Below are 26,483 nucleotides of genomic sequence, written 5' to 3' on the forward strand. Positions count from 1 at the left end.
CTAACAAACAAACCTCTCATTCTTTTAGAAAATAATTAATGAATAGATTTGAGCCAAGCACTGGATTAGGTGCTAAGGGTATGAAAATAAAGGAGAGTTGAGTCAATGCCTCAAGGCATTTGGTCCATTAGAAGAGTGGAGCAAATAGACAATAAAAACTTGTGAAAGCACAGAGATAAATGTATGCGCTAATTATTATGAGAGTACCAAGGAGATCTACTTAATAAGCCAAGCTTCGTTTTCATCTGGTAATTGATACGTTACCTTTAGTTTCAGATTTCTGACTAAAATTTAGTATACAAACATTGGAAGTTTAGTTGCTTTGCAAAGTTTGGCTTCACTCTATCATACCCTGCTCACTTTATGGCTTCAGATAGCATTCCTAGTAACCCCGGACTATAACAGTCAATAAATATTTAATTTACCCTATTTTTAGAACAGCCATTTGACAAATGTAAGTCAAATAACTGTAATAGCACCCAAGCATTTTCTTTTTTAGTGGTTGTTCTAGAAATTGCAATATACATGTGAAACAATTCAGTCTGTCCTCAGGTACATGATTCCACTTTACCGATAGTGTAAAAACCCTTGTAACCGTGTCCTTCCATTTCTCCTCCTGTCCTGTGTGCTACTGTTGTCATACGTTTTACTGTGTGTGTTTATAATCCCCACAATACTTTGTATTATTTTTGTTTTAGATAGTCTATTATCTTTGAAAGGCATTAAAATTATTTTATATTTGCCCACATACCACTGTTTATGGGCTTTTTTATTCCTTTGTGTAGAGCCAGATTTCCATCCTGTGATGAGTAGTGTGTCTGCCTGCAGAACTTGCTCTAACATTTCTTATAGTGCAGGTCTCTTGGCGATAAATACTCCCATCTGAAAAAGTATTTTCCCTTCTTTTTTGAAAGATATTTTTGCACAGAATAGAGTTCAAGTTGATGGTTTTTATTCTTTTCATCCTTTGAAGATGTCAGTCTCTCCGTTGCCTGAATGTTGCTTCTGCCTGGGCTTTGTTGACCTTTTTAGGTCTGTGAGTTTGTCATTTTCATCAAGTGGGAAAATTTGTAGTTGTTATTTCTTCAATTGTTCCCCTCCCCCTCCCCCACCTAGGCACTCACCTCACACGCACACCTTTTTTGGACTCCAGTTAAACATATTGTTTGATTTGTCCCACAAGTCACTAATGCTCTATCTAGCAATATCTTTTTTTAGTATTTTTTTCTCATGCTTCATTTTGAATAGTTTCTATTGTTATGTCTTTAAGTTTCCTGAATTTTTCTCTGCAGCATCTAACCTTCTGTTAGTCCCATCCAGTATGCTTTTCATTTTGGATATTTTACTTCTTACCTGTAGAAGTTCATTTTGGATCTTGGTTATTTCTGTTATTTTTCTCATCATGTTCATATTTTTGTTACATTCTTTAGCATATGGAGCATATTTAGTAGCTTTTTTTTAAGGTCTCAGTAATTCTATCATCTGTCATTTCTGGGCCTGTTAATAATGGTTGTTTTTTTCCTCCTACTTACGGCTCGTGTTTTTCCTTTTTTTTTTTTTTTTTTGCATACTTGGTTAATTTTTGATTAGATACTAAATTTCACATTGCTGAGTGCCAAATTTTATTTTATTCTTTTAAAGAATGTTAAGCTTTTCTCTGCCATTGCAGTTACATTGACACTTTTGAGACATGCTTTTAAGCCTTGTAGGGTGGACTTTTAAAATTTTTAGTCTAGTGGTTATTTAGACCCACTACGAAGGTATTACTTTTGAGACCTCTACCCAACTTTCCCACATATTATGAAGTCTCTACACTGGTTGGTGGGAGTGCAAACTATTCTCAGCGCCTGTGAGTTCTAGGAATTGTTTGTTGTACTACTTTGCAATGGTTATTTCCAGTTTCGGACACACAGGAGATTCCTGCCATTCGGTTTTTGTATTCAGCATATAGCATTCAGTATTCATTCTATTCAGTATATTGTATTCAGTAATTGTAATTAGTCATTGATTCCAGGGGAATTTTCTATAGATCTTGCCTTTCTAGTTGGTTACTCCAGGAGGGTAATTTCCATAGCGATTATCCCTTTATGAGTAGAACCAGCAGTCCTATATCCAAGCAGTTTTAGAGGGCTACAACAAGTAAAAACTAATAAAGTGGTTACATTCATTTAATTATGTAAGTGGAATAAGTTCTGTGCACTGTGTTTGTGTTTGTTGGATTGGAATTTGGGGTAGTTTTTTAACCTTAACTATACTGTTCTTTATTTTGATTATAGGTCTGGCTCCATGCACCGTATGAACTTCATCTTTCCTTATTTGAACACTTTATTGAGCTGCTCACAGAGTCCAGGTATTAGTTAATACCTAAATAGTTGTTCGCTTACAGAAGAGATGCTAGTACAGTAGATAAAATCTTCTTTCTCTTACAGTGAAGCTTCAAAGAACGCCAAGTTAATGAGGGAATTCCAGCTAATCCCAAAGTTGCTACTGACTCTTCGAGATATGTCTTTATCCCAGCCTACCATCGCTGCCATTAGTAATGTGCTGAGCTTCTTACTGCAGGGTTTTCCCAGCAGCAACGATCTGCTCAGGTAGTAAAAACTTACACGTTTTTCTGTCTGTTAACTGAAAGTACCATTAAGGTTAAGATGATTGAGATGAATATAATTGGTTCCTATGCCTGCATAACATCTGTAAAGTTGATACTAGTCAAGATATTTAAAAGGCATGGAAAATATGCATGTATCTTGCAAAGCCAATTGTTGTCACTAGTGAATAATAGAATTGGGGTGAGAAAAGATGTTAGAATTAGCCCAATGAGACTGGTTGTCCTAGACATAAAAGTGTGCAGTATAGGAATTCTTGGTCCCCGGCCCTTTTCCCCAAGCCTTGCTACTTCTCAGGTGTGTGTGCAGAAGCATGTGTACACACACTTGCACGCCCATAGGGAGCCTGCCGTGTCTTTTATATTTGTTCTCTATCCCCCAAACTAAGGGTGATGTTTTATTGTTGTACATTCAAACCTGTTATATGATGTGGCTATTATTTTGCTGCCAATGTGAAATGTGGCTTAAGGCATATTCATGGAGTGTCTGTAGAACTGTTCCAATAGTCACATGATGATCCTCATCTTAACTGAAAATGGAAGGGAAAAAACTAACCAAGGTGTTTTCCAAGTAGAGAATTGCTTAAACTGGACTTAATCATTACTGTTCGTGTAATCGCTCAGGTGTCACAGGTGAAATCACACCTGATGAATGCAATACTCACAGCAAACTAATCTCTCATTGTTGTAACATGTAAGGTACTCACTTTTGTATTCAGTCACCTTGAAGGCATTCCCTCCCCACCTTAGGGGGTGGTCATTAGGCTTATTTATTTATTTTTTTTAGTAGAGGCACTGGGGATTGAACCCGGGACCTTATGCATGCTAAGCACGTGCTCTATCACTTGAGCTATACCCTCCCCCTTAACCTTGAAAGCATTTTTTTAACTTGGTGACAGATTTAAAACTGGAGTTTAAAATGTATTTTGGAGATTATCATTATTATTGACAATATTTATTTAGCTCTTATGCTGGTACTATAATGATCACTTTGCTAAAATTATCACTGAAACCTATCAAAGTTTTTTATTCTCTATATTTTTATTCTTTATATTACAAACTAAGAAATTAAAAGTCCTGAGGGGTTAAGCTACTTGCCCCAGGTAACATGGTTAAAAACTGATACAGCTAGGATTTCAGCCTTACCTGTGTTTCCAAAACCCACACCCTCAACTACTAGGCTACAGTGGATGCATATAGATAATGTTAGGACACTTTGATTTGGATCCTGCTATGTGGTTTTCGAAATCATTTGGATTAGTGCATTCAAGGACTCATACTTTTGATGAGGTATATTTTTCCCCATATGTATTTTAAAACATTAGGGCATGTATAATGTTAATTGCAACAGTTCTAGGGGAAGCAAATGAAATACAGCCATGTAAGATCTGTATAAGAGTAGTTAAAATTAGTAATACTATTTTGGTTTTCATTTCTTTGTTTTCTTTTTCTTAGTATCTTGCTGTTTATTTTGGAGAGAAAAAATATAATCTGTAACCTCTGTTTTCTTGTATTTAAAGGTTTGGCCAGTTTATTTCTTCTACTTTACCAACCTTTGCAGTTTGTGAGAAATTTGTAGTTATGGAAATAAACCATGAAGAGAAGCCTGACACTGGTGAGTCAATTCTGGAGTTTGGAACCTAATTACCATGCCCTGTTTTCTTCTGGCACAAATTAGACCTGAATTATATGTGATACTATTATATTACTTTTCTCCTTAACATTACTTTTTTAGGTCTTTTGCAGATGCATTTGTCTTAGACCAAACTTCTACAATATGCAGAAATACAGAATTACCTACACGTTTAATAGGGTGTGGATTTACTTTAGAAATGAAATGTTGGCAGGGGGAGGGGGGTGGATAGCTCAGTGGTAGAGTGCATGCCTAGCATGCATGAGGTCCTGAGCTCAATCCCCAGTACCTCCATTTAAAAAATAAATAAATAAATATATAAATAAATTTTTTTAAAATACTATAAAAAAAATTTCCTAATTTTAGAGGATTTATAGCCAATGTTCCTTTAAATAGTAACTCTTTCAGTGTAATTTCTGAGCATTATTTGACATTTTAAAATTTATATACATCCTTGAGAAACACGGATTCTTGCTTAAACGAATTGTATCTATGTTACTATTATTTTCAGTTCCCTGTTAAATATTTAGTAGTCATTGAGGGAAAGAACATTTTACTAGAATCATTTTATGTAAATGTAGAATAAAAATAATTTCTTAAGTTGTGGTTCCTAGGCCCATGACAACCACTTTTTTTTTTTTTTAAGTTTCCTTTGGAGCTTATTTTTCCCACTGTTCTAATATATTTTTCCTGTCATGTATTCTAGAATAGGAGATTTGCTTGGAAAGCATTGAAAAGACATTTTAGATTAACCTATAATTAAATTCACAGTATTTTATATTGGTTCAGCATAATTTACATTATTAGCCTGTTACATTACTCCAAAATCATGTCCCAGAAATGATTTCCTTTAAAACTCTAACAACCCTACCTGTCCAGGAGTCCTCTTCTATGTTGGCTCTGTCATTCAGAGCACGGCCTCTGTGGTGCTTCATGAATAAAAAGAGAAAGTGGTGTAATTATGTTTTTCGAAGGAGAAACTGAGAAATTCGAGAGGCTGACTCCTTGCAAATCATAGAGCAGAACATAAGGCCGGTGACCACTTAACTTTCTACTCATTTGGAACAATGTTAATACTTCTTTGGTGACACAAATTAGCAGTGGATGAGAAGCATAAAGATCAAATCAATGGATAGCACTTATTTAGTGCTGAATATTTGCCAGGCACTGTTAAAGTGCTCCATATAGTCTTAAAACAACCCTACAAAATAGGTTCTGTTTCCACAATTTTACACAAGTAAGGAAACTGAAGCCCAGAAGGATTAAGTAAGAGAAACTTACCTGAGAGCACACCACTGCAACTGAACTCAGCTGGTCCAACCCACTTTCTAAGCTTTTAACCACTACGTCATTCTGCCATATGCAAAGATTATTCCTAAGTACCGAAGTAATATAAGCCAAGTAAATAGGAATTAGAAAGTGAAAGTACTATTAAAGTCTTTGCAAATATATAACATATTTATTTCAAGTTCAAAAAAAGATACAGGAAAAATATTTCTCTAGTCCCCGTATATCTTACTGGCCATTGAATTCAGTAACTACAACTAGTGTTGTAAAAAACTTTTTGACGGGAGCACAATAGTAGGAAAGTATAAATTAGCAAAATTTTCTCTTGATCTGCCAAGTTGGTTAGACGAGTATTCTCATCAATTCATTGCCATTTGAAAGAATAGAGAAAATCAGAAGCACACTGCTGGTCTTGTGGGGTGTATGACATTTTATTGTCTAATTGTATGGACTGGACTGTATTCAGTATAGCATGGTGTTCCCAAAAAATTAAAACCATAGTTTTTTCTGTCAAGTAGTTCATATAGTATTCAAGCTACACCTACAACGAAGAAAAATGGTTTGAATAATGCTGAACAGTGATATAATTAATGCAAAATAAAATAAGTAGCATGAAAGGGCAATGCAGTGTGGAGTAAAGCACCAGTTTGAGTGGGAAGAAGGTAACCTGGAAATTCCTTTCAGAGTTCGTTGTTTTAAACTATATTTGAAAATTATGGGAAGCATAACTGACAGTGAAAAGACTAGGCATCAAAACTAAGGAGAATCTTAATTTCTGTGTGGATTGTCATTTTATTGAAAGGAAATAATTCGCATGTCAATTTAGGTTGCACAGTGTGCTTTGTGAATGACCAGCCTGTGCCTGTTAGGAGGTGGGGGAGTCTTGAGTTCCCCTGGGTGAGCTTGAAGCACTGAATTAGCATTTTAAAAGGTAACATTTAAAGGTAAAAATAGTCTCTCGCCCAAACAAGTAACCGTGGTAATTAAATTTTAGCCTGAGCTTCAGTTCTAGAATAGAGAAAGAAAGCATGTGGATTGTGACTTATTAACCATAGCTTGTCAGTGGCAGAGCTGGGCCTGGAACACTGTGCCTTTGATCCCAGTCCGGGTGCCTCCAGTACCATCCGCTTTCTGTCTTTCTCTCTTTCCCAAGTTCTCTTGTGCATTTGTGTGCTTTTTCCTCCCATCTATGCTATTTAATTCTAACTTTCCTTTTATATTATTGTAATTATTGAATAGTTTATGCTTCCTCTTTTCATTTTTAAATCTGTAAAATTTAACTATGTCCTTCGAAAAGAAAGTGGAAATTAAGGATTTGCATTGTTGTTTTGCTCCTGTGATCTCGTTTGATTGCTTTCCCATTGGCAGAGGAAGGGAATGTTAATATGAAAAAAGGATTCACAGCCTTTATTATCATTTGTTTCAGTAATATCGAAAGTAAATGGGCAAATTTCAAGATTTCAAAGAGAAGTGTTGAATGAACCCCTTTTCTCATTTACTTTAGTGGAAAGTACTCCTAGAGAAAACGTTTCCTGAAAGATATGTTTCAGTGACATTTCTCAAACAGGGTTGGATAATTCACCCTAGTTTACATTTCAGGGCAATTTAATTTGTTTATTTTCATTGTAGGAACTGAAGAAGAGTTTGGAGGTCTTGTGTCTGCTAATCTTATACTTTTGAGGAACAGACTTCTAGATATCTTACTAAAACTGGTTTACACATCTAAAGAAAAGACAAGCATTAATTTGCAGTAAGTAAAATCTTTAGAGTTAATGCTAATAGTTGCCATTACTAGTTAATTCATAGTAGACAGAAGAAAGATTTCCACTGACTTTTAGATTTTTTTTAAACCCTGAAATTTATAGTATCTCAGGAGCAAAAGCTAGCCTTTTTTTTTCTTTTTAATTTGAGATCCTAATCCTTGAAATTAATGTTTTGTTTTGTATTGCTTAACCCATCTGTCTTTCAATAGAGCTTGTGAAGAGCTAGTCAAGACATTGGGTTTTGACTGGATTATGATGTTTATGGAAGAACACTTGCATTCCACCACAGTTACAGCAGCCATGAGGATTCTTGTCGTCCTGCTGAGTAATCAGTCTATTCTCATCAAGTTTAAAGAAGGACTCAGTGGTGGAGGGTGGCTGGAACAGACAGATTCTGTCTTAACCAATAAGATCGGAACTGTATTAGGTATGGATTCTATAGTGTTGTTTTGTTTTTAAATCTTATGTAAGCTTATAGTCTCCAGTTTATCTTATAACCATTAAGAGTCATGAATTTTAACTAATGATAGAATAACAAGCATTAAAAATTTTAAATTTGGCTTTTTAAATTGCAAATCAAACTGAAGTCAGAGACAAGATATTAAAATGTAAAAACTCAAGTAAATTTTTTGTGATTTCTTTTTGATGTATAGTTCCCTTTCTGATCTGTGAGTAAATATAAATTATCAGAATTGAATTAATAATAATAATCAATATTTTGAGTGTTTATTCTGTGCCAGTTACAAGCACTTTTCATTTTCACAATAATTTATTTTCACAATAACTCTATGAGGTATAAATACTGTCATATCCATTTTACAGATAAGAAAGTGAAGGCATATGGGTCCTGTCACTTGTCAGCTGGGAAGTGTCAAAATTTGAATCTAGTCACTCATCCAAAGCCCATGCTTTTAACAGTTATGTTATATTGCCACTTAAGTATTTTAAGTTTATCAAAGTTTCAGCCAAAGTTCCTTATTCTCTGCTCACTAGCTCTACGCTGTTCTCAACATAACTGAGCATTTAAGTAATACTAGAAAATTACAGTTTCCTATGTTAGATTCATTTGGACTGGAACATTTTTGTTCAAATTAATGATCTTATTTTGGAAAATATGTATTTAAGATAATTTTTTGATTACAGTCATTCAATTCTTAAAATATTTAAAAAGTATATTTGTCTTTGTAACATTATATTTTAAAAATCATATATAATTGTATTTTACAATAAGCATTAAGAATAACTATTTACCCTGGTTAGATGGGAAAATTAGGGATAAGAATTTAATATGTAATTTGTTTTAAAAGAAAAAAAAGTGAAAGTATCAATACCTGGGTCAACCTGTGCTACTCAATCAAATATTAGAGCAAATGGTAGGAAGATAGAGCTTACATCATAGGATTATTTTATTGTTATTTCATATGTGAAAAATGTCTGAAGAGGCTGTATGTGAAATGATTTCTCTCAAGGAAATTGTCTACTTTAAAATATGCATTTTAAATCATCATTAAAGATACTTTCATGATCTAGAAAATAGATCACTATTTTGCTTTGATTCTGTGGGAAAGATATAGCCTTACAAATGTTATTATTATGAAGAGTTTGGTAGCAAGAAATTTAGCTTATTGACCTTAATAATAGCTATTAAGAGAATAGACGATGAAAGGCACAATTCAGTGTGAGTTCTGTATGATGTGAATTTTAAATGCTAGGTGACAGCACTGCTGCTTCTTGAAGGCCACAGTAATACCTGTTTCACCTAACTAGCACATTGTGGTTTGCAGAATTCTTTAACAAATGTCATCTCATTTGCCTTCAGGATTCCAGACACAGGTATATATTTTCTGGTATAAAAGTTATATTTTAAAGGAAATAAATCTAATAAATATAAATTTAAGGATTAATTTCTCTAATTAGAAAAGTAAGACTGTTAAATGCGTAAGGTTCCTGCATCAAATAGGAATATGTCTGAGTATCTGTCTTCTGACTGACAGTCCTGTCCTTTAATCACTTCAGTAATATCGGAAAAGGTGCTTTTAACATCTGACGCACCTGGCTTCATGTCTCAGAATTTATCTGTCCTTCATTGGTACCTGCTTGTCAATTGCGTGTACTGCTCTGGTTCTAAGAGAGAAATCTAAGTATTTGAGTTTAACTTAGATTGGATTCAATTTAATGTAATTTCCCTGAATATCTATCTGATATGTATAGACATAGGTATTTATACAGATACATGTCTACAGCTATATGTCATCTCATTTGATTCTATTTCTCTTTGATCTGATGAACAACCTAATGTTTTTTAATGTTTTTGTCACATTTATTAGTTTTTGTCAAATTTTTCTTTATAAAAATACCTTCCATATAGCTGTAACTTGAATCTAAATCAGTGCTTAATTGCTAATAGCATACTAGATATTCCGTAAGATTATTTATGAGGGAAGACAGCGTATGAGAATTTGGGAAGGAATGAATGCTAGCATTGGTTTTTATTTAGGACCTACAGTTTAATCAGAATTTGTTTTCTTATTTAATGTATAAAATACCACTGGTTCTTTGATTTCTTAAGGCTCACACTTTTTTATATTCATGATTTCATTTAGAATTTACTACAAAAAATCACCCAGTGTCCTAATGGAGCCAGTTTCTTAGAAATGTGATAGTGTCATTAAGAAGGCCAAGGGAGGCAGTATAACGTTATGGGCTCTGAAATAGAGATAAAAGTCCTAGTGCCACCACTCATTAACTTTATGACTTTGAACAAATCACATATTTTCCATGTTATGAAAAGGATAATACCAGTTTCTAACTCACGTGTTCATTGTGTTTAAGAAATGAAATGATACATGAAAGAGGTTGGTAACCGTACAATTCGTTGTTAATTAGACGAACATACTTCAGAAGATGAATTTGTGTCACACTGAGCAGTTGGTTAGGATGAACTATTTAAAAAGTCACCTAGATACAAATTTCTCTATAATTATTTTAAGTAGTAGCAAGTATATACTTGTTACTTCATCTTGGAAAAAAGAAATTGGAAAAAACTGTGACTATTCATTTGAAATAAATTGCTTCAGAGTAAAATCAATCATTCATCTCTTGGTTGCTCTTCACAAAAGTTTTCCGTTGAGACTCTGGGCAACATTCATTCTGTGCTGAACACTGTACTAGGTTTGGGGTGGCAAAAGAACTGAATGAGTTGTATCCCGAAATTAGTTATGTAACAGGGGAAACAGGACTGCTAGAACATCTGTGCCACAAGCCACATCAGTAAGCAGTGATCATCTTCTGGTAGAGCTGTGGTTCTGGGACAGACCTTGGGTGTCCACATGTACCCACAGTCCCAGTGGGCTCGGATTTGCTGTCCCACTGCCACATGACTCTCCAACAGAATTGCAGATCATGCTGAGAGAAAAGATTTTTTTTTATTCATGGTCTTGTCTCTAAAGTCGTAGGTCATTTAACGTCAATTAGTTTATCACGATTTTCAGGACAAAGGAAGTGTATTAACTATGTTACGGCAATCATATTTTTTAAGGTACATTTTTGTAGCATCCCAAATTCTGGCTGTGTTTTGAGTTTTACATCCTTCTTAGGGAAATGTTAGAGCTCTTTTGAGGTCATTCTTTTAATGAGTAGAGTTTATATTACCTCTTGTAGCTGACTGCCCCAACTAAGTAAAACTTTTGACTGAAAGATTAATTCAGCAGTTTGAGTAGTTAATTGCCTGTATTGAAGTGAATGTTCTGGAAATATCACGTACACTGAATGACTCCTTTCTGTGTTAATGTTGTCTGGTGATCGATTACTAACTGTGTCCTTATTGTTGTGTTTCCTCTTAGGATTCAACGTGGGCAGGAGTGCTGGTGGGAGATCGACGGTCAGGGAGATTAACCGGGATGCTTGTCATTTTCCTGGCTTTCCGGTTCTTCAGTCATTCCTTCCTAAACACACTAATGTCCCTGCCCTCTATTTTCTCCTCATGGCATTGTTTCTTCAGCAGCCAGTTAGTGAGCTGCCTGAGAACCTGCAGGTCAGTGTGCCTGTCATCAGCAGCCGATGTAAGCAGGGTTGCCAGGTAGGAATTATCTAGTAGGGTGTAAGTGTCATTACATTTGCCAAAAAGTCACCATAGGGTAATGGGTTCTTCACAGTGAAACCAGCTGGTACCATCCCTTTCTCACATTTGGAACTTGATGTGGGACAGGAAAATCTGAAAACACCATAGAAAAATTTTCTAAAAAGAAGTCCTTTGTCCCGATGTGGTCTTTCTCTCTTTTATAGTTACTCTATGTGATTATGTACGTGTGAAGACTTTGGATGATATTTTAACAGTGATCTAAGGAATTCTTTCAAGTAGTGTGATTTTATAGGAATATAATTTAATTTCTGTGGAATTAAAAATGAAGGAAGTAGTGTGCATACCATAAATTAATTGGGTGGGTATGGAAGGATTCTTGGTGGATGTTCTGACTAGAAAAATGTTTTTAAGTTCTTAATGATAGACAGTGTCCACGTTAGGAAAACAGTAAAGTTTAACTGATTTCTAATCTAAGGCAGTTGTGGGTATCTATATTTAGCTTATGTTTATGACACTGCAAAGACGTAGAAATTCAGTTTTAAACTCAATTATACTTCCTTAAAAATGCTAAAATACTATTCACATCAACTCTAGTAATTGACAAAACCTTTTAAATAAAAATACTGAATCTGTACACTTACATTAAATCAAGATACGGATTCATGCTTAGCAGAGTTTAGTTGGTTATGTAATTTTCAAAATAAGTGTGACACCATAGTCATAAAGTGTTATATAAAACTGCTATGAATAAATCTCCTCAAAATGATTTTTACTTTGTCAAATCTTAATCTGTATGTAGTCTAAAAGTGAATTAGAACATTGCTGAGAGCGGGGAAAAAAAGTAAGTTCAACATACTTTTTGAAAAGAGCCTGCTTAAAATCATCAGTTCTTTAACTTCACCTGGCTAATTAGTAGGTATTTTATTTTTGGTTGCTTTCTTTAGAGAAAAAAGTAGAAAATGATGTTTTTAACATAGATACCTAAGATAGGATGATACACAATATTTGCTTTTTCTTACAAATGTAAAAATGAGTTTTAAAAGACAGATAGGAGAGAGGAGTGCTAGGTCTCTTGCGCTTGGCTCACTTTGGAAAAAACTAGTTCATTTCAAAGAAATTTTAGACTGTTAGAATTTATGATGGTCTCTACTGAAAAAAAATGGACAGTGGCTAATCTTTATTCACTTTCACCTCTGCAGTTTGATTTAGATTCCATTTGGACATTTATCTTTGGAGTTCCTGCCTCCAGTGGAACTGTGGTCTCTTCTATCCATAATGTGTGTACAGAAGCTGCTTTTTTACTGCTGGGAATGCTCCGCAGCATGCTGAATTCAGTGAGTTTCCTGAGATACTGGTACCCAGTGGGACTTTTTTTTTTTTAATAGGAAAGTCCTTTGGTAACGTAACTATTTACTACATGGTCCCTGAAACGTCAGCCTCTCTGTTTTGTTCCCTTTAATGTAAGGATGGACTGTGCCATTGTTAAGACCCTGGACTCAGGAGCTGGTTCAGATCCTAACTCTGGTACTTCATATATACTAAACTCCATGTGCCTCAGTTTCCTCCATATAAAATGCTGATGATAATAGAATTTATCTCTTAGGACTGTTGCGAGGATTTAGGAGTTAGTATATACACAAAGCACTTATAACAAAAGTGCCTGGTATACTGTAAGTGCTTCCTAAGTGTTAACTGATACCATTAGTGCTATAAACTATATATTTCAGTGTATACATGTGTATAATGAATACGTATTGTAGTGTATGTCATTTGATAATAATGTTATTTGAACTTTTAAAATCACTTTCACTTAGAGATTTAAAAAGTTACCAGTGCAGCTTTTATTTTGTATTTGTTTATGTGTTTTCTGTTCTAATTGTTTCTCACTTAGATTTGAAGAATTGAAAGAGTAATGGCAAAATGTATGTTCCTGTCTATTTTACAAAACTACTCTGAATTATAACTTTATTTGTTTACACAACTTAGGATCACATTGTAAGAGGGATTATTAACTCAGCCCTTAGGATTACAAGTATCTGACAATTCTGATTTTAGTCGAAACTATTCTTACGCCATCTAAGAAAAGAACATTGCTATTAAATGTATTAATTTAGAATGCTTTGGGATTCTGGTTTTGGTTTTTATTCATAAACAATTCTAAAAATCTAAGTTAAAAAAAACCACTCTTTGGGCAAGTATCAGGAGATAAGCATTGTTTAAATATATTCTTTTTTGTTACTTTTTTATCGTCATCATCATCATCATTGTTGTAATGCTTTTAAAGGAAAAATAACTCCTGTGTGTCTCCTTTACTCAGTATTCTACTACAGCACTACTTTACTTCTGATTCTTCTGGTCACCAAGTATGTGGGAGGCTTTGCCACACCAGCTAGGTGTTCCACAATTCAGTTCATTTCTGACACTGTCTACCTGGACATAGCATCAGGTCCCAAGGGTTAAGAGCTCAGTCCAGAAGAGTGCCCCCTGCCCCCCACTGACAAGTCCAGGGTAGGTTGTTACCTGTGCTTCTGACTCACCAGTTATAATTCGGGGGCTCCCGTGACTCAGGCAAACATTCTACATACTAGTTTATTATAAAAGGATGTAAGTCCTGAGCAGCCAGATGGAGGAGATGCCTAGGGCAGTGTGGAAGGGACACGGAGCTTCCGTGCTCTCTCTGTCCTGCCACTCTCTCAGTGCTTCCAGGTATTCACCAATCCAGAAGCTCTCTGAACCCTTGCTTTTGATTTTTATGACGGCTTCATTATATGGACATATTTGATTAAATCGTTGGTTGTTGGTGATCGAACTCAACCTCCAGCCCTTCCTTTCTCCCTGGAGGTTGTGGGGGAGCAGGTTAGGTCGAATTCCAACCTTCTAGTAACATGCTCAGTTCCCCTGGCCAGCCTCCATCCTTAGACACCTTTCAGAAGTCGCCTGATCAACATAAACTCAAGTGTGGTTGAAAGGAGCTTGTTACGATTAACATAAAGACACATTTACAACTCATCACTTAGGAAACGCCAAAGGTTTCAGAATCTCTGTGCCTAGAGTGGGACAAAGACTAAATATATATTTCTTACTATAAATCACAGTATCACAATTGCATAATGGTTAAGAGCATTATTCTTACCATTCTGTATATGACGATGTGAGGCTCAGAAAGGTGAAGCAACTTCCCTATTTTTGTCTTACTCCTAACTCTCCAGCACAATGGAGTATGGGGCAGCCCTGACAGTAATACAGCCACATACAGCCATACTCATGCTGATAACGGTGAATAATCAAAACCACTGACTCCAGTTACTGAGCTGTGAGTACTCCTGTCAGTCACTAGGGGAACTGACTTTGTTTTAGCTTTTTTCTCAATTTATTGGCCTGTGTGTGGTTTATAAGAGAGTTCTGGACCATCAGTATATCCAGTTTCAGAAGAGTAGTAACTTTCAGCAGTGTCAGTCTCTAACGTGTTATTTCCTCTCTTGTCCCCGTGACAGCCTTGGCAGTCAGAAGAAGAGGGATCTTGGCTCCGAGAATATCCTGTGACCTTGATGCAATTCTTCAGATACTTGTATCACAACGTCCCAGACCTGGCCTCCATGTGGATGAGCCCTGACTTCCTGTGCGCACTGGCAGCCACAGTCTTCCCCTTCAACATTCGCCCATACTCAGAGATGGTAGGAAGGGGGCGGAGATCAGACCTGGGATGAATCTTCTCCAATGGTTAACACACTGTTTTTTGGCCAGTCTTTTAAGCTTCTGACCAAGTTACAGTTTCATAACTTTCAGCTTCGCCTCTTGCATCATTATCTGGTGTCTGCCTTCTGTGTTCCCCTAAAATAGCAGTGAACTCCATTTCCTGTTTTCATTTACTGCTAGTGACTTCCTGTTCCAAGTAGTTGTTGATCCTTTTCTTGTTACATGTGATGATAGCTATGTGGATGTGAAGTTAGGTTACAGAACTCTAGTCAGACCAAATTTATTTCCACTTCATTCATCTCAGGAATTAAGCATCTCCTGGATTTAGTCCTTAAAAATTAATTCCAGGATTGCATGTCTTTATAAAAAATGAAATGTGTGCCTGTCCCTTTTGTTCAGCTTTCTGTATTTGTTCAATTGTTATTTTTCATATTTTGCACTAACTGAATAGAAAGTTATTAGAGTATAATCATATATAGTATACTTCTTTTGTCCTTTAAAACAAATGCAAAAGACAGTTTTTCCTCCATAGTACTTCAGAATTTAATGATGCTTCCACTCTACCATTTATTCTAGAGCCTAGAATAAAGTCCCTTCTTTACGCTAATTTTTCTTCATGTATAAAGGTGAAATACTTTTTCTAAAATTGTGGGGACTTTTAGGAGAAAGACAAGAATAGCACATGACCTTAACACTGCAGCTTGGTTATAATTTTAAAATCCACAATTTTGGTGAAAACAGACTTTTAGTAATATCTTGATATTTTTTCCTTGTCAGCATCTTGTAACCTACCTTCTCGTCCTTTCTTTTTCTCTTCGCTCAAAATTAGCACTAGCTTTGTTGTTGTTTATTTATTTATTTGGGTTTTTTTCAACCTGCAAAAATGTATCAGCCCTTGGATATAACCATTATGCCTGATCTTTACCTGAAGTTCTATGGTGCTTGACTTCTCAGTAGGTATGTTTCAAATATGCAAATTTAGTCATTCTCATTTTATCACTTCATTTATTTCAAGTGCAGTTATCCACAGCAGAGATAAAATTCAACACAAAGCAGTTATATGATTAGTGGCCAGTCAGTAGCTTAATATTAGGAAGAGTAAGCACAACATGTTGAGTAATCATGATGCGCGGCGCCCAATTACCACCCTGCAAGGAGGGCTCAGGTAAAGCGAAGTAAAGTGCCTGTTGTGTTGAATAGCTTAGCAGGAGGTAAATATTGAAGGAAGGTACTGTTGCTGCTACAATTTGGTTTTTAGGAAACATGGAGGTAAAAATATCAAGTAAAATCGAATAGGACTAGCATATATTTCCACTTGACTTTATTAGGTGACTGATCTCGATGATGAAGTTGGATCTCCAGCCGAAGAATTCAAAGCTTTTGCAGCAGACACAGGGATGAACAGAAGCCAGTCAGAGTACTGCAATGTGGGCGTCAAGACGTACCTGACCAATCACCCGGCTAAAAAGTTCGTTTTTGACTTCATGCGGGTCTTAATCATAGACAACCTCTGCCTTACCCCTGCCAGCAAGCAGACTCCACTGATTGACCTTCTCTTGGAGGTAATGACAAAGAAATGCAGTTACATCTCTTTTGCATGGTTTTTATAATGAGACTATTAATGACCAAGCAGGTTTTATGTCAGGTATCTTTCAGATTTCTAATTCTTTTGGGTTGTAAAGGCAGAACATATATATTATGGGCTGTGGGAATTTTTTTATCCCAAATACCCTATTGATTCGTTTCTCTTCTTTCTACTCCCCTTGGCATATCCTTAATGCAGTCCTTTATTACCCTTTCCCTAGACCAGGAATTGACAAAGTCTTCTGTGAAAGGTCGGATAGTAAACATGTTAAACTTCGTGGCCATACAGTCCCTCACAGCTACCCCACTCTGCCCTTGTAGCTAGCAAGTGGCCACAGAGACTACATAAACGAGTGAGTGTGGCCGAGTTCTGATAAAACAGGTGTAGGCTGGATTTGGCCCACAGGCCATAGTGTGCCAACTCCTTCCCTCATCACTTACAGCAGCATCGTCCCCTCAGCTTATGACTCCTTCCTCCAGCCCCTCTTATGTACCACTTATGGTACTATTGCTGTTAGTATCCTGTGCGGCTTGAGACATGGTGCGTTGCACATAGTAGGTGCTCAATATGCAGTTGCTGAATTTTACAAGGCAGCAAACTTGTAGGTTGCTTGGTGTCTTAGCTCAGGCTACTGTGACAGATTACCATGGACTGGGTGGCTTTGATAGCAGTTACTTCCCACGGCCCTGGAGACTAAAGTCTGATGTCAGCTTGGTCAGGTCCTGGTGAGGGCAGGCCCCCTTCCTGGCCTGCAGATGGCTGCCCCTGCTCTCATGTGGCAGAGAAAGAGCTCTGGTGTTTCTTCCACTTCTTTAAGGGCATGAATCCCCCCACGGGGCTCTACCCTCATGGCCTCATCTAAACCTTTTGATCCCTGGGAGAGTTCCATCCCTTAATACCATCACATTGAGGGTTAGGGCTTAACTTAGGAATTTTGAAGGGACCAAAACATTTAGTCCATTGCTCTTGCTCATTCTCTCTTGATAAGAGAAGAGAGTCAGCTGATGCGTCAGAAAGCAAACCCTAAGTGGCCACACTGCTGACTCCAGAAATTGGCCATCCCTGAAAACCACATGTTCACCTAGAAAGGTCTTGAGAAAATAAAAGATCACAGAAGGGAATCTAATGTATAATAGCTTCCTATATGTTCATTCTTCTGGTCAAGTCATATAAATAGGGTCAAGTGGCCCGTGCCAGAGTTGTGAAAATAATGTTTTATGAAAGACTCAGTCAGTGCAGGAGACCAACTACATGTCTGTCTGAGGAGCTTCCTCTGGGCTGCTCAGCCGGTTGACAGCTGAACCTGCACTTTCTCTGCTCCCTCTAGTGGCTAAAACAGTTAACTTTTCATTTGAAACCTTAAAACCGCAGCAGATGTTTTGTCTTGGTCATATGAAAATACCTCAGTTTGGTCAATTAAAAGAAATCACTAATGTATTTTAGTTATTAGTCATGCTATGCAGTTTCCTGTTTAATTAAATTAAACAGGACCACAGTGTTTAAAACTGGCAGAAAAAATAGTCTTTTTCATCTGTAATCCCTGTGGTAGAATTTAAAAGCATGTGCCAGTGAGAGCTTGTCCCCTTTGGACATGTTACAGGTAAGAAGAGAGATGGCTCGTATCCCAGCACATCAGGGAAGAATTTGAAGCACTCTATACAAAATAAAGTGGTTATCAGAAAATAAGAGAATAAAATTCAGAATGGATGTGTGTAGAAAGCATAGCTGAAACAAAAAATAAAGTACACATGTGTAGAAGAAATGGCGTAAATGCATGTTCCCAGGAATGACATTTTCCATCTCGTAGGAATCTTAATAGCTAATTAACTGGCTATGGGTGAACGATACAGTTGTCTTTTATTTAGGTTTTCTGTATTTTTCAGTAGGGAAGGTTTGATACGACATGCGTTAACCTTGAGGTAACATGCTCGTTGTGGACACTTAATTTGCTTTACAGTGGAATTGCGTACGAGGGACTAGGTGGTAGGAGAGAGAACAAGAGAACGTCAAGACTGAACCCCTCAAATAGATGATTAAGTTCTTAACTTAGGGACCAGCTTTCCTGTGTCCTTTCATCTCTCACAAAATTAGCACAGTGCCATGGTGTGTTCTTAAAGTACTTTTTAATCATTTGACTATAACTACACCCCTGGGCAATTCCCAGACAGGAAAATATGATACCATCTAATAACAGAGATTTAAATTTACTTCTAGAAATAAATGCTTAGGGAAATTTCAGATCCAATACACACACAGAAAAAATTTAGTGGAAATACTGTTGCTCTCCATGTATTCCTATAATGTAAAAAAATAAATTACAAGCATAGGATTGCGAGTGAAGAAATTTTCTTGAAGAAATTCAAGAAAAGAATTACCCTATATATGTACCATTTACTACTGCAGGGAAAGGGGTTTGAACCAACTGACTTTCAGTCTGATATGCTCACGCCAGGTTATTTTCAGTTTTACGGTTGCTGGGATTTCATCGTAAGAGTATGTATTTACGTGATTATATCTAGAAAAGAGTGTGTGAAATTATCTTCATTAGCAATCTATAGAAGTAGAAGATTCCCATTCAGATAAACTGGTTTGAGTGGGACTCTGAGGCCAAATACAAGGAAGGCCATGGAGTGTCATAGAAAAATCATGGGTTTTGGAGTGAGAAGGACCTGGTTCGAATCTGGCCCTGCTGTTTATTATATAAACATTTTCATCTCACTGAGCTAAGTTCATTCTCTGGAGAATGAGACTATATACTGTCACCCCTGCATGATTGTTATGAGAGTTAAATATGTGTAAATCTCCCAGCAAAACTCTTTTGAGAGATTAAACGTGTGTTGTTTATGGCTATGACCTCAGCCAAGCTCAGTTCCCTTCACCCCATCAGTTTGACTATCTCTAAAATGCTGTAAAAATAGAACCTATCTCTGAGGACTGTTAGGAGAATTAGATAAGATAATATGCTTAAGATTCATAACACAGAGCCTGGCACATAAGACTTGCTCAGAAAGTTACGTGGCCGGTGTTGGCTCATACAGGGGCATCCAGGGCCTCTCGCAGCTCCCCTTCACCAGTGTCCTCGCTGTCACCAGCAGGCATGGGGGGCGGGCCAAATGAGCTTGCTGCACAGGAATACCATTGTGGCAGCGGAAGGGAAGTATATGAGAGCAGATCAAAAAGTATTTGTATCTGCAGAAGGAGGGAAGGATAATGAAACTAAGGAGGCTGCCTTGGAGCGTGTGCTTGTCTGACGCCATAGGCATTTTTCTGTAGTTGAGCAGTTCACTGCTTTCTACCCCAGCCATCTTCTCAAAGACCTCCCCATTCATGTCAGAGTGAAAGCCACCCTGGGCTGTAGTTTATCTTTGTGCCCTGAGCTTTTATTCAAGATAATTTGAAAAATCATCTTTGTACTGTATAAAACCATCATCAAAGGTCTACCTATAGAGTGGTTTGTCGTCCACTTTATAAAAACCCACAGTGAACATTCTTCTCAGAACAGTTTTAGGAAAACATTGCTGACTATCTAGTGTGCTCCCTTTTATAGATAATAAAAAGCTTTGTAAATCATACTATCTTTTTTTCGCTCCTTCTTGACCCTAGGATGCTCAAAGCTAAATTTTGTGCTTAATTAACTTTTTGATATAAATACTCCCCTCCCCATTGACTTCACCGTCTTGGTTACTAGATTCCTGAGTTTTAGAGTTTGTTTAAATGGCTTTATGGTTAATTATTTTACCTGTATCTTATTAGAAACTGCCAGATCTCTTTTGGAAGTGAAGTATAATCATAGATATCGAATATTTATTAAATACTTTAAGTATTTAGAATACTATTTTTAGAGGAATGGATTCGAAACAAGGTGTTTCACCTTTGCTTCCATTAAAAAAAATTATTTCTTTAAGCTTTTATTCTTGGGGGGGAGAATTAGGTTTCTTTGTTTGTTTGTTTATTAAATGAAGGTACTGGGGGTTGAACCATTGCGTACTAAGCACGTGCTCTACCACTGAGCTGTACCCTCCTCTGCCACTTCAATTGTTTTTTAATCTGTGGTCAGAGAAATAAGAGCATATAAGTATACATTCTGTCTCTCGTGACATATTTTATTACTTACCAGCAGGTTTGTTTTATATAATTATGTAACTATGGTAATGTAACTGTAGTTGAGCCTTTGGTTGGTTGGTTCTGTTTCTAATTCTGAATTTTATTGACTAGGCTTCCCCTGAAAGATCTACAAGAACTCAGCAGAAGGAATTTCAGACTTACATTTTGGATAGTGTGATGGACCATTTGCTTGCAGCTGATGTCTTACTGGGTAACACTCTGTTTTATTTTCACTTTGTGAAAGGACCTATAATCACTCTGCTCTGCCCAAACCCCAAGTATACCTTCTTTTGAACTTTATCTCTTTACTACTTTTTTGTGCATTTCCCCTCTTACTGATATTTTCTATGATGAGAAATGTGCCCGCCCAGCTCTTCCCTTTGAACCTGAGATAAAGAATCATCAGCAAGAAGCACTTAAGCTGCTTGTCCACATTTGTACACTAAGAAGTGGCAGGAAGAGGACAAGGAAAGAGGAAAAAAAGTTTTTAAAACTATAATATGTAAGCAGGTTGTATTTATTAATAATCAATACTTTTTAAAATTAACTTACTGTAATATACTTACAAAGAAACAAATGATAAATGCAGCACTCCATGAATTGCCAGCCAGACAGCATGCCTGTGTAAGACCACTCAGATGGAAATGCGTTACCAGCACCTTTGGAAGTGCCCTCCTGCCCTGACCCAGTTACTGCTCACCAAGTCACTGTCTCAGCTGCGAAAATAGCAGATTCATTTTGCCTGCTTTTGAGCCTTATATACACAGAATCATGCAATATCTTTAGTCTAGCATTTCACACTCAGCATTATATTTGTGAGATTTTTCCATGTTGTTGCATGTAGCAGACGTCCATTTATTTTCATCACTATGTAGTGTCCTATTGTATAAATATATAAATTTATCCATTTTGCTATTGATGGACATTTGGTAGTTTCTAGTTGGAGACAAGTAGAAATAAACCTGCTATAAATGTCTTATTCATATGGGCCACACATGTGTGTAATATTTATACGTATCTGTTGAGTCTACACCTATGATTGGAATTGTTGGGTCTAGGTATCTGTGTTATTCTTCAGAGTGGCTTCCAGAACATAAAATCAAAGCACATTAAAACATTTTTTTCTGTGTGTCTGTATCTAGTTACAATAAAACTGTAAACATTTATATGTAAAAATGGAGCTAACATTTATATATAAAAATGATAAAGTTTAAAGGAGAAGGAAAAGTAATGATTTAGCGTATTTGCCACTCGAGTTCCTAGTGATAGTATTAATCATAGGACCTTCATGCTATAACATTATCTTTTTTTTTTTTTAACAAAGTAAATTTGCCAAGAAATCTTTAGTATTGTCTTAACATGCAACTCTCAAATCATGGTGTCAAGTCAAACTTTGTTTTTATCACTTGAGAATCTTATAGTATCGGTCTTACTACATAAAGACACAAAACGAAGAGTTTTGCATCATGGAGTGATTCAGAGTTAGGTGGGAACCGTCATCACAATCAGTGCGGGCTCCTAACTTGCAGAGAGGAGGGGCTTGGAGGGGGCATTCTCGGTCGGAGGAGGAGCCAGGAGGGTCAGCCTGGAGGCAGCGTGCACACAGCAAGCGCACTGAAGGCACTGGGGCAGCCAGCAGGAGAGAACCAGACTCACGGAGGGGTGAACAGGCCCCCTAGGCACCACCACCGCTGATTGTGGTTTATTTTTCACAGATCTTCTGAACCTCTTTTCTGCCTGTATCACTTCCTTGTGCTTAGAGGTACAGTCAGAAACAGAGTTTTGTTTAATGGTTTGCTTTACACTTTTATTACTTACACAGAATCAATTTACAGCTAATAAACTGACTTAATTTTTCTCTCAAAGGGAAATCATCTGTCACTGACAGTTTAAGTTGAGGAACAGTTAGCTTTTCACAGACTGTCTTATGGCAGTAAGAGACTTCAGTCTCAATCTGTAATACTTTCATCCCGAAGAAATTACTTCTTCCGACATGTCTCTGACGTCTGGCCGTAAGCATCGTTTGCTTACAGTCATACATGAGAGCTGACTGTCCCACTTCTAAGTGCAGTGGATGTCCTCATGTTGCCTAAGCCTGATTTGTTTGAGGATCTGCTCTTGTGCTGCTGGACAGCAGTTTTCTTAGACATTTTTTCCCTGCTGGAATTTAGGGGAAGATGCATCTCTGCCTATCACCAGTGGAGGGAGCTACCAGATATTGGTGAACAACGTGTTTTATTTCACACAACGTGTGGTGGACAAGCTTTGGCAAGGCATGTTCAACAAAGAATCTAAACTTCTTATCGATTTTATAATTCAACTAATTGCACAGGTAATCCATTGTCATATTAGCCGTAGAAGTACATGTTTTGCTGTTGAAAAACTTTGCCTAAGGTGTCAAAATTTTTGGACATAAATGTAATTAATAAGGTAATGAATGTTGACATTTAATGTAAAGTGCAGCTAATTGAAAATGAATAAAACATGTAGACCTGTAACCCCACCCCTCTGTAGCCATAGCCTGGTGCCAGTGTTTTTAACATGTTAAGCTTCCTCATTCTCTCGAGCTGTGGACTCTGACTGACTTCCGCACTGGTATTGCTCTTTGCTGCCCACACAGCTGGATGGCTTCCTTTTGGTTTAAAGACTTTGCACTAATAGGATTTGATAGGTTTTACAGTATGTTGCATCAGTGTATAAAGCTTTACAGAGGATGAAGGGTTGATATTAAGAGCATTCTCTTCGTGTAATTGAATCTTTACAAAGTCCATAGTAGTCCTTATTCCTTTGAAGATGTCATTTTAGTGCATGTCTGTGGTACCCTTGACTAAGGAATATTGGCCTCGTTTGGCACCAGTGATTCATCTTATTCAACACGCAATGTAAAAGTAGGAAATAGCCGTTGTCGTGTGTCGTTAGCATATGGTGCAGAGGTTCCTGCGTGTCACCCAGGAATTTTTTAAGAATAAATTTCTATTTAAGCCGAAGAGAAGTTCTCAAGTGAGGAGATAAAACTAGAATGTTAGAAGTAGTTTTTTACGAACATTTTAGGTAATTTTTAAATTTTTATTTATTTATTTATCTTAGTAATTTTGAGTAGAGATCCATGACCCTAACAAAACTGGGTGGGTGGGTGACCCTACCCAGAGGGCACTTCTTCGTGTTCTCAGAGAGGCGTCTCTGCCCCACAGGAGTGCTAGCAGCTCTCCTCATCAAGAGATGCATTCATCCACAGCACTCATCGCATTGAATTACATTTATGTGTTTCTTGGGTTCTGAACCTCACAAAAGCAAGAGATTTGTATTTTTTAACGTAGCATCCCAGTACTTAGCATGGTGTCTAGTACATAATAAACCTAATAAATGTTTGTGTATGAATGATAAGCAGATTTTTTTTTGGTCCATTTTACTAAATAAAGTATCTCTCATATCTTTAGTCAAAAAGAAGATCGCAGGGATTGTCACTGGATGCGGTTTATCACTGCCTCAATAGGACCATCTTGTACCAGTTCTCCCGTGCACACAAAACCGTTCCGCAGCAAGTAGCTCTCCTTGATTCGCTCCGGGTCCTGACTGTGAACAGGAACTTGATTCTGGGCCCTGGGAACCATGACCAAGAATTCATTAGCTGTCTGGCTCACTGCCTCATTAACCTGCATGTTGGAAGGTAACTCTTTTAGGTTCAGTTTGCCAACTTGAATTTGTCTTTGATATTTTCCACCAGAACTCTTTGTTCTACTTTTTTGCTTTTAACATTTCTTTTTTCTTTAATCTCAGTTTTATTTAAAACTTCATGAAAAAATTGTTGCATTTTTGCAGTGAAATAATGAGTTTTTTCCCCTTTAATTTTCTAGATCTTTAAATTTTTCATTAGTTACATGTCACATGTAATTTTAAAAAGAGTTTGTGTAAATTAGTTACACATTGTTGGAGGTTAAGGCAGGTAAAAAGAAAAGAATGCAATCAATAAATGTAATGGTATATGTTGAATAGGTAAAACTAGTATTTTTGTATTGATTGCTTGGACAGGTATTTCTTTGGTGTCTGTTGGGGGTGAGGCATTGAATTAGGGACTGGGATAAAATGTGAGTGAGAAAGCCCCTGGGGCAGGTCTTGGAGCATGCAGACTAGGAGGGAAGACTGATAACAAAGCAATCCAGTCGGGTGTACTCAGTGCTCCGCCGGAAGCAAGGTGCTTTGGGAACACATCACAGGTGTCTCTCTCCTGGGAGAGACACCTGCTGAGTTACACGTTGAACCTGGTTGAGAAGGAGGTTAATCCTCCAAAGAGAATGGGGAAGAGTGATGTGGGAAGAAAGAGTTACCTATGCTCAGAGGGGAAAAAAGAATATGACACATCTGGGAAACAGCAAGAATTTCACTGCTGCTGGAGCATAGAGTGGTGAGATAAGAGATGGGAGAGGAGGTACAGGCATGTGAGGAGAATGTTCTTAAATGAACTTTTTGTAACTTTTAGGTAAAACTTACTAGTGGTCAAAAAAGCATCTAAATAGTTAAGATGCTCGTCTTGACGCTATAGTTTAGTTTAATTACATTTAGTCAAGTGCATTTGTGAGATCACCCCTTAAAAATGGCATTTTCATGATAAATTAGTTCTATTTTGTGCATCTGCCAAATGTCTGTCTGCCAATTATGGAACTTTGTGACAGAACCAGCATTTACTTGTGACTGCAGAGTAGTACTTAGTCATTACAGTTTTCAGCTACAATCATTTCCTTCATATGGTTTAAACTGACTGGAATTTTTCAGCAATGTGGATGGATTTGGACTGGAAGCAGAGGCCCGCATGACTACATGGCACATTATGATCCCCTCTGACATTGAGCCACATGGTGGTTACAGCCAAGATATTAGTGAAGGTAATTGCTCCAATTTTTTTTCCCTTTTCTCCCCACTCATTTTTTGATTTTTAAGATACAACCAAAAAAACTGACTTCAGAAACTGCCAACATTGACAGCTGATCTCCCCAGAGGGCACACGTGAGCGTATGCCAGTATGCCCACCAACATATAGCAACGTGCTAGCTGTGCATCTCCTTATGCCAGGATGGGTAAACCACTAGCCACTGATACTGCCATCCCTCAATATTTCATTATAGCACTGGGAAACATAATGATACTCAAGTTTGCACAAGTAGCAACGCCAATACTAACTTAGCCCTTATCATTGAGGGAGCTGCCTGTTAGTAGTGTTAGGCCAGTCACATTGGAGGCAGGTATTGCTTGAGACAGGCTGTCAGTACGACCGTTTTTATTCTCTTTTATTCTTTCTTTTTAATCTAGTTTTCCCACTGATTTTCTAAGTTTCGTGCATCGAAGTCTTTGGGTAGATTGATTTCTAATTCCCAACGTTGTTCAATAGAAAAGAGTAGATAATTACGGTAGTGTGTGTGTCTCTCCAGCAATATAATGTGGGTGATTTTGCATATGATTGTATCTTTTGTGAGTCCAGCACTCTTTCATTTAAGCATGAATTTGTTCTCTGTTCTTTCCTTAAAATTTCTTGAACCCCAGACACTGAGGGCTAAAAGTGATTGTTTTCACCCCTCCAAGGAACTGACAGTCTAGAACACTGGTTCTCAAAGCGAGGCGCTCAGACTAGTAACATCAGCATCGTTGGGGAGCTTCTTAGAAAGCAGATTCTCTGGCCCCACTCAGATCTACTGAGTACTCAGTACTCGATAGCGGGGCAGGAGGGTGAGGACCGG

The 26,483-nt window shown here is 37.1% G+C and overlaps 1 protein-coding gene across 5 annotated transcripts in view; it reads left to right on the top strand.

Moving 5' to 3' along the window:
* Window positions 1-26,483, top strand: part of WDFY3 (WD repeat and FYVE domain containing 3) — a 242,775-nt gene that overhangs the window by 160,581 nt on the left and 55,711 nt on the right. For 4 of the 5 annotated variants that reach the window (XM_032498818.1, XM_032498840.1, XM_032498850.1 and 1 more), the window contains 13 exons: window positions 2,277-2,350; window positions 2,430-2,591; window positions 4,126-4,220; window positions 7,155-7,275; window positions 7,498-7,715; window positions 11,131-11,366; window positions 12,569-12,703; window positions 14,864-15,043; window positions 16,394-16,627; window positions 20,866-20,965; window positions 22,926-23,086; window positions 24,192-24,421; window positions 25,525-25,634. In XM_032498818.1, coding sequence (XP_032354709.1) covers window positions 2,277-2,350; window positions 2,430-2,591; window positions 4,126-4,220; window positions 7,155-7,275; window positions 7,498-7,715; window positions 11,131-11,366; window positions 12,569-12,703; window positions 14,864-15,043; window positions 16,394-16,627; window positions 20,866-20,965; window positions 22,926-23,086; window positions 24,192-24,421; window positions 25,525-25,634 — 2,056 coding nt within the window. The remainder of the gene's footprint in view (window positions 1-2,276; window positions 2,351-2,429; window positions 2,592-4,125; window positions 4,221-7,154; window positions 7,276-7,497; window positions 7,716-11,130; window positions 11,367-12,568; window positions 12,704-14,863; window positions 15,044-16,393; window positions 16,628-20,865; window positions 20,966-22,925; window positions 23,087-24,191; window positions 24,422-25,524; window positions 25,635-26,483) is intronic. The other variant, XM_032498836.1, reaches the window with a different exon arrangement.

Source organism: Camelus ferus, chromosome 2 (genome assembly GCF_009834535.1).
Source record: "Camelus ferus isolate YT-003-E chromosome 2, BCGSAC_Cfer_1.0, whole genome shotgun sequence".
Classification (NCBI taxonomy): domain Eukaryota; kingdom Metazoa; phylum Chordata; class Mammalia; order Artiodactyla; family Camelidae; genus Camelus; species Camelus ferus.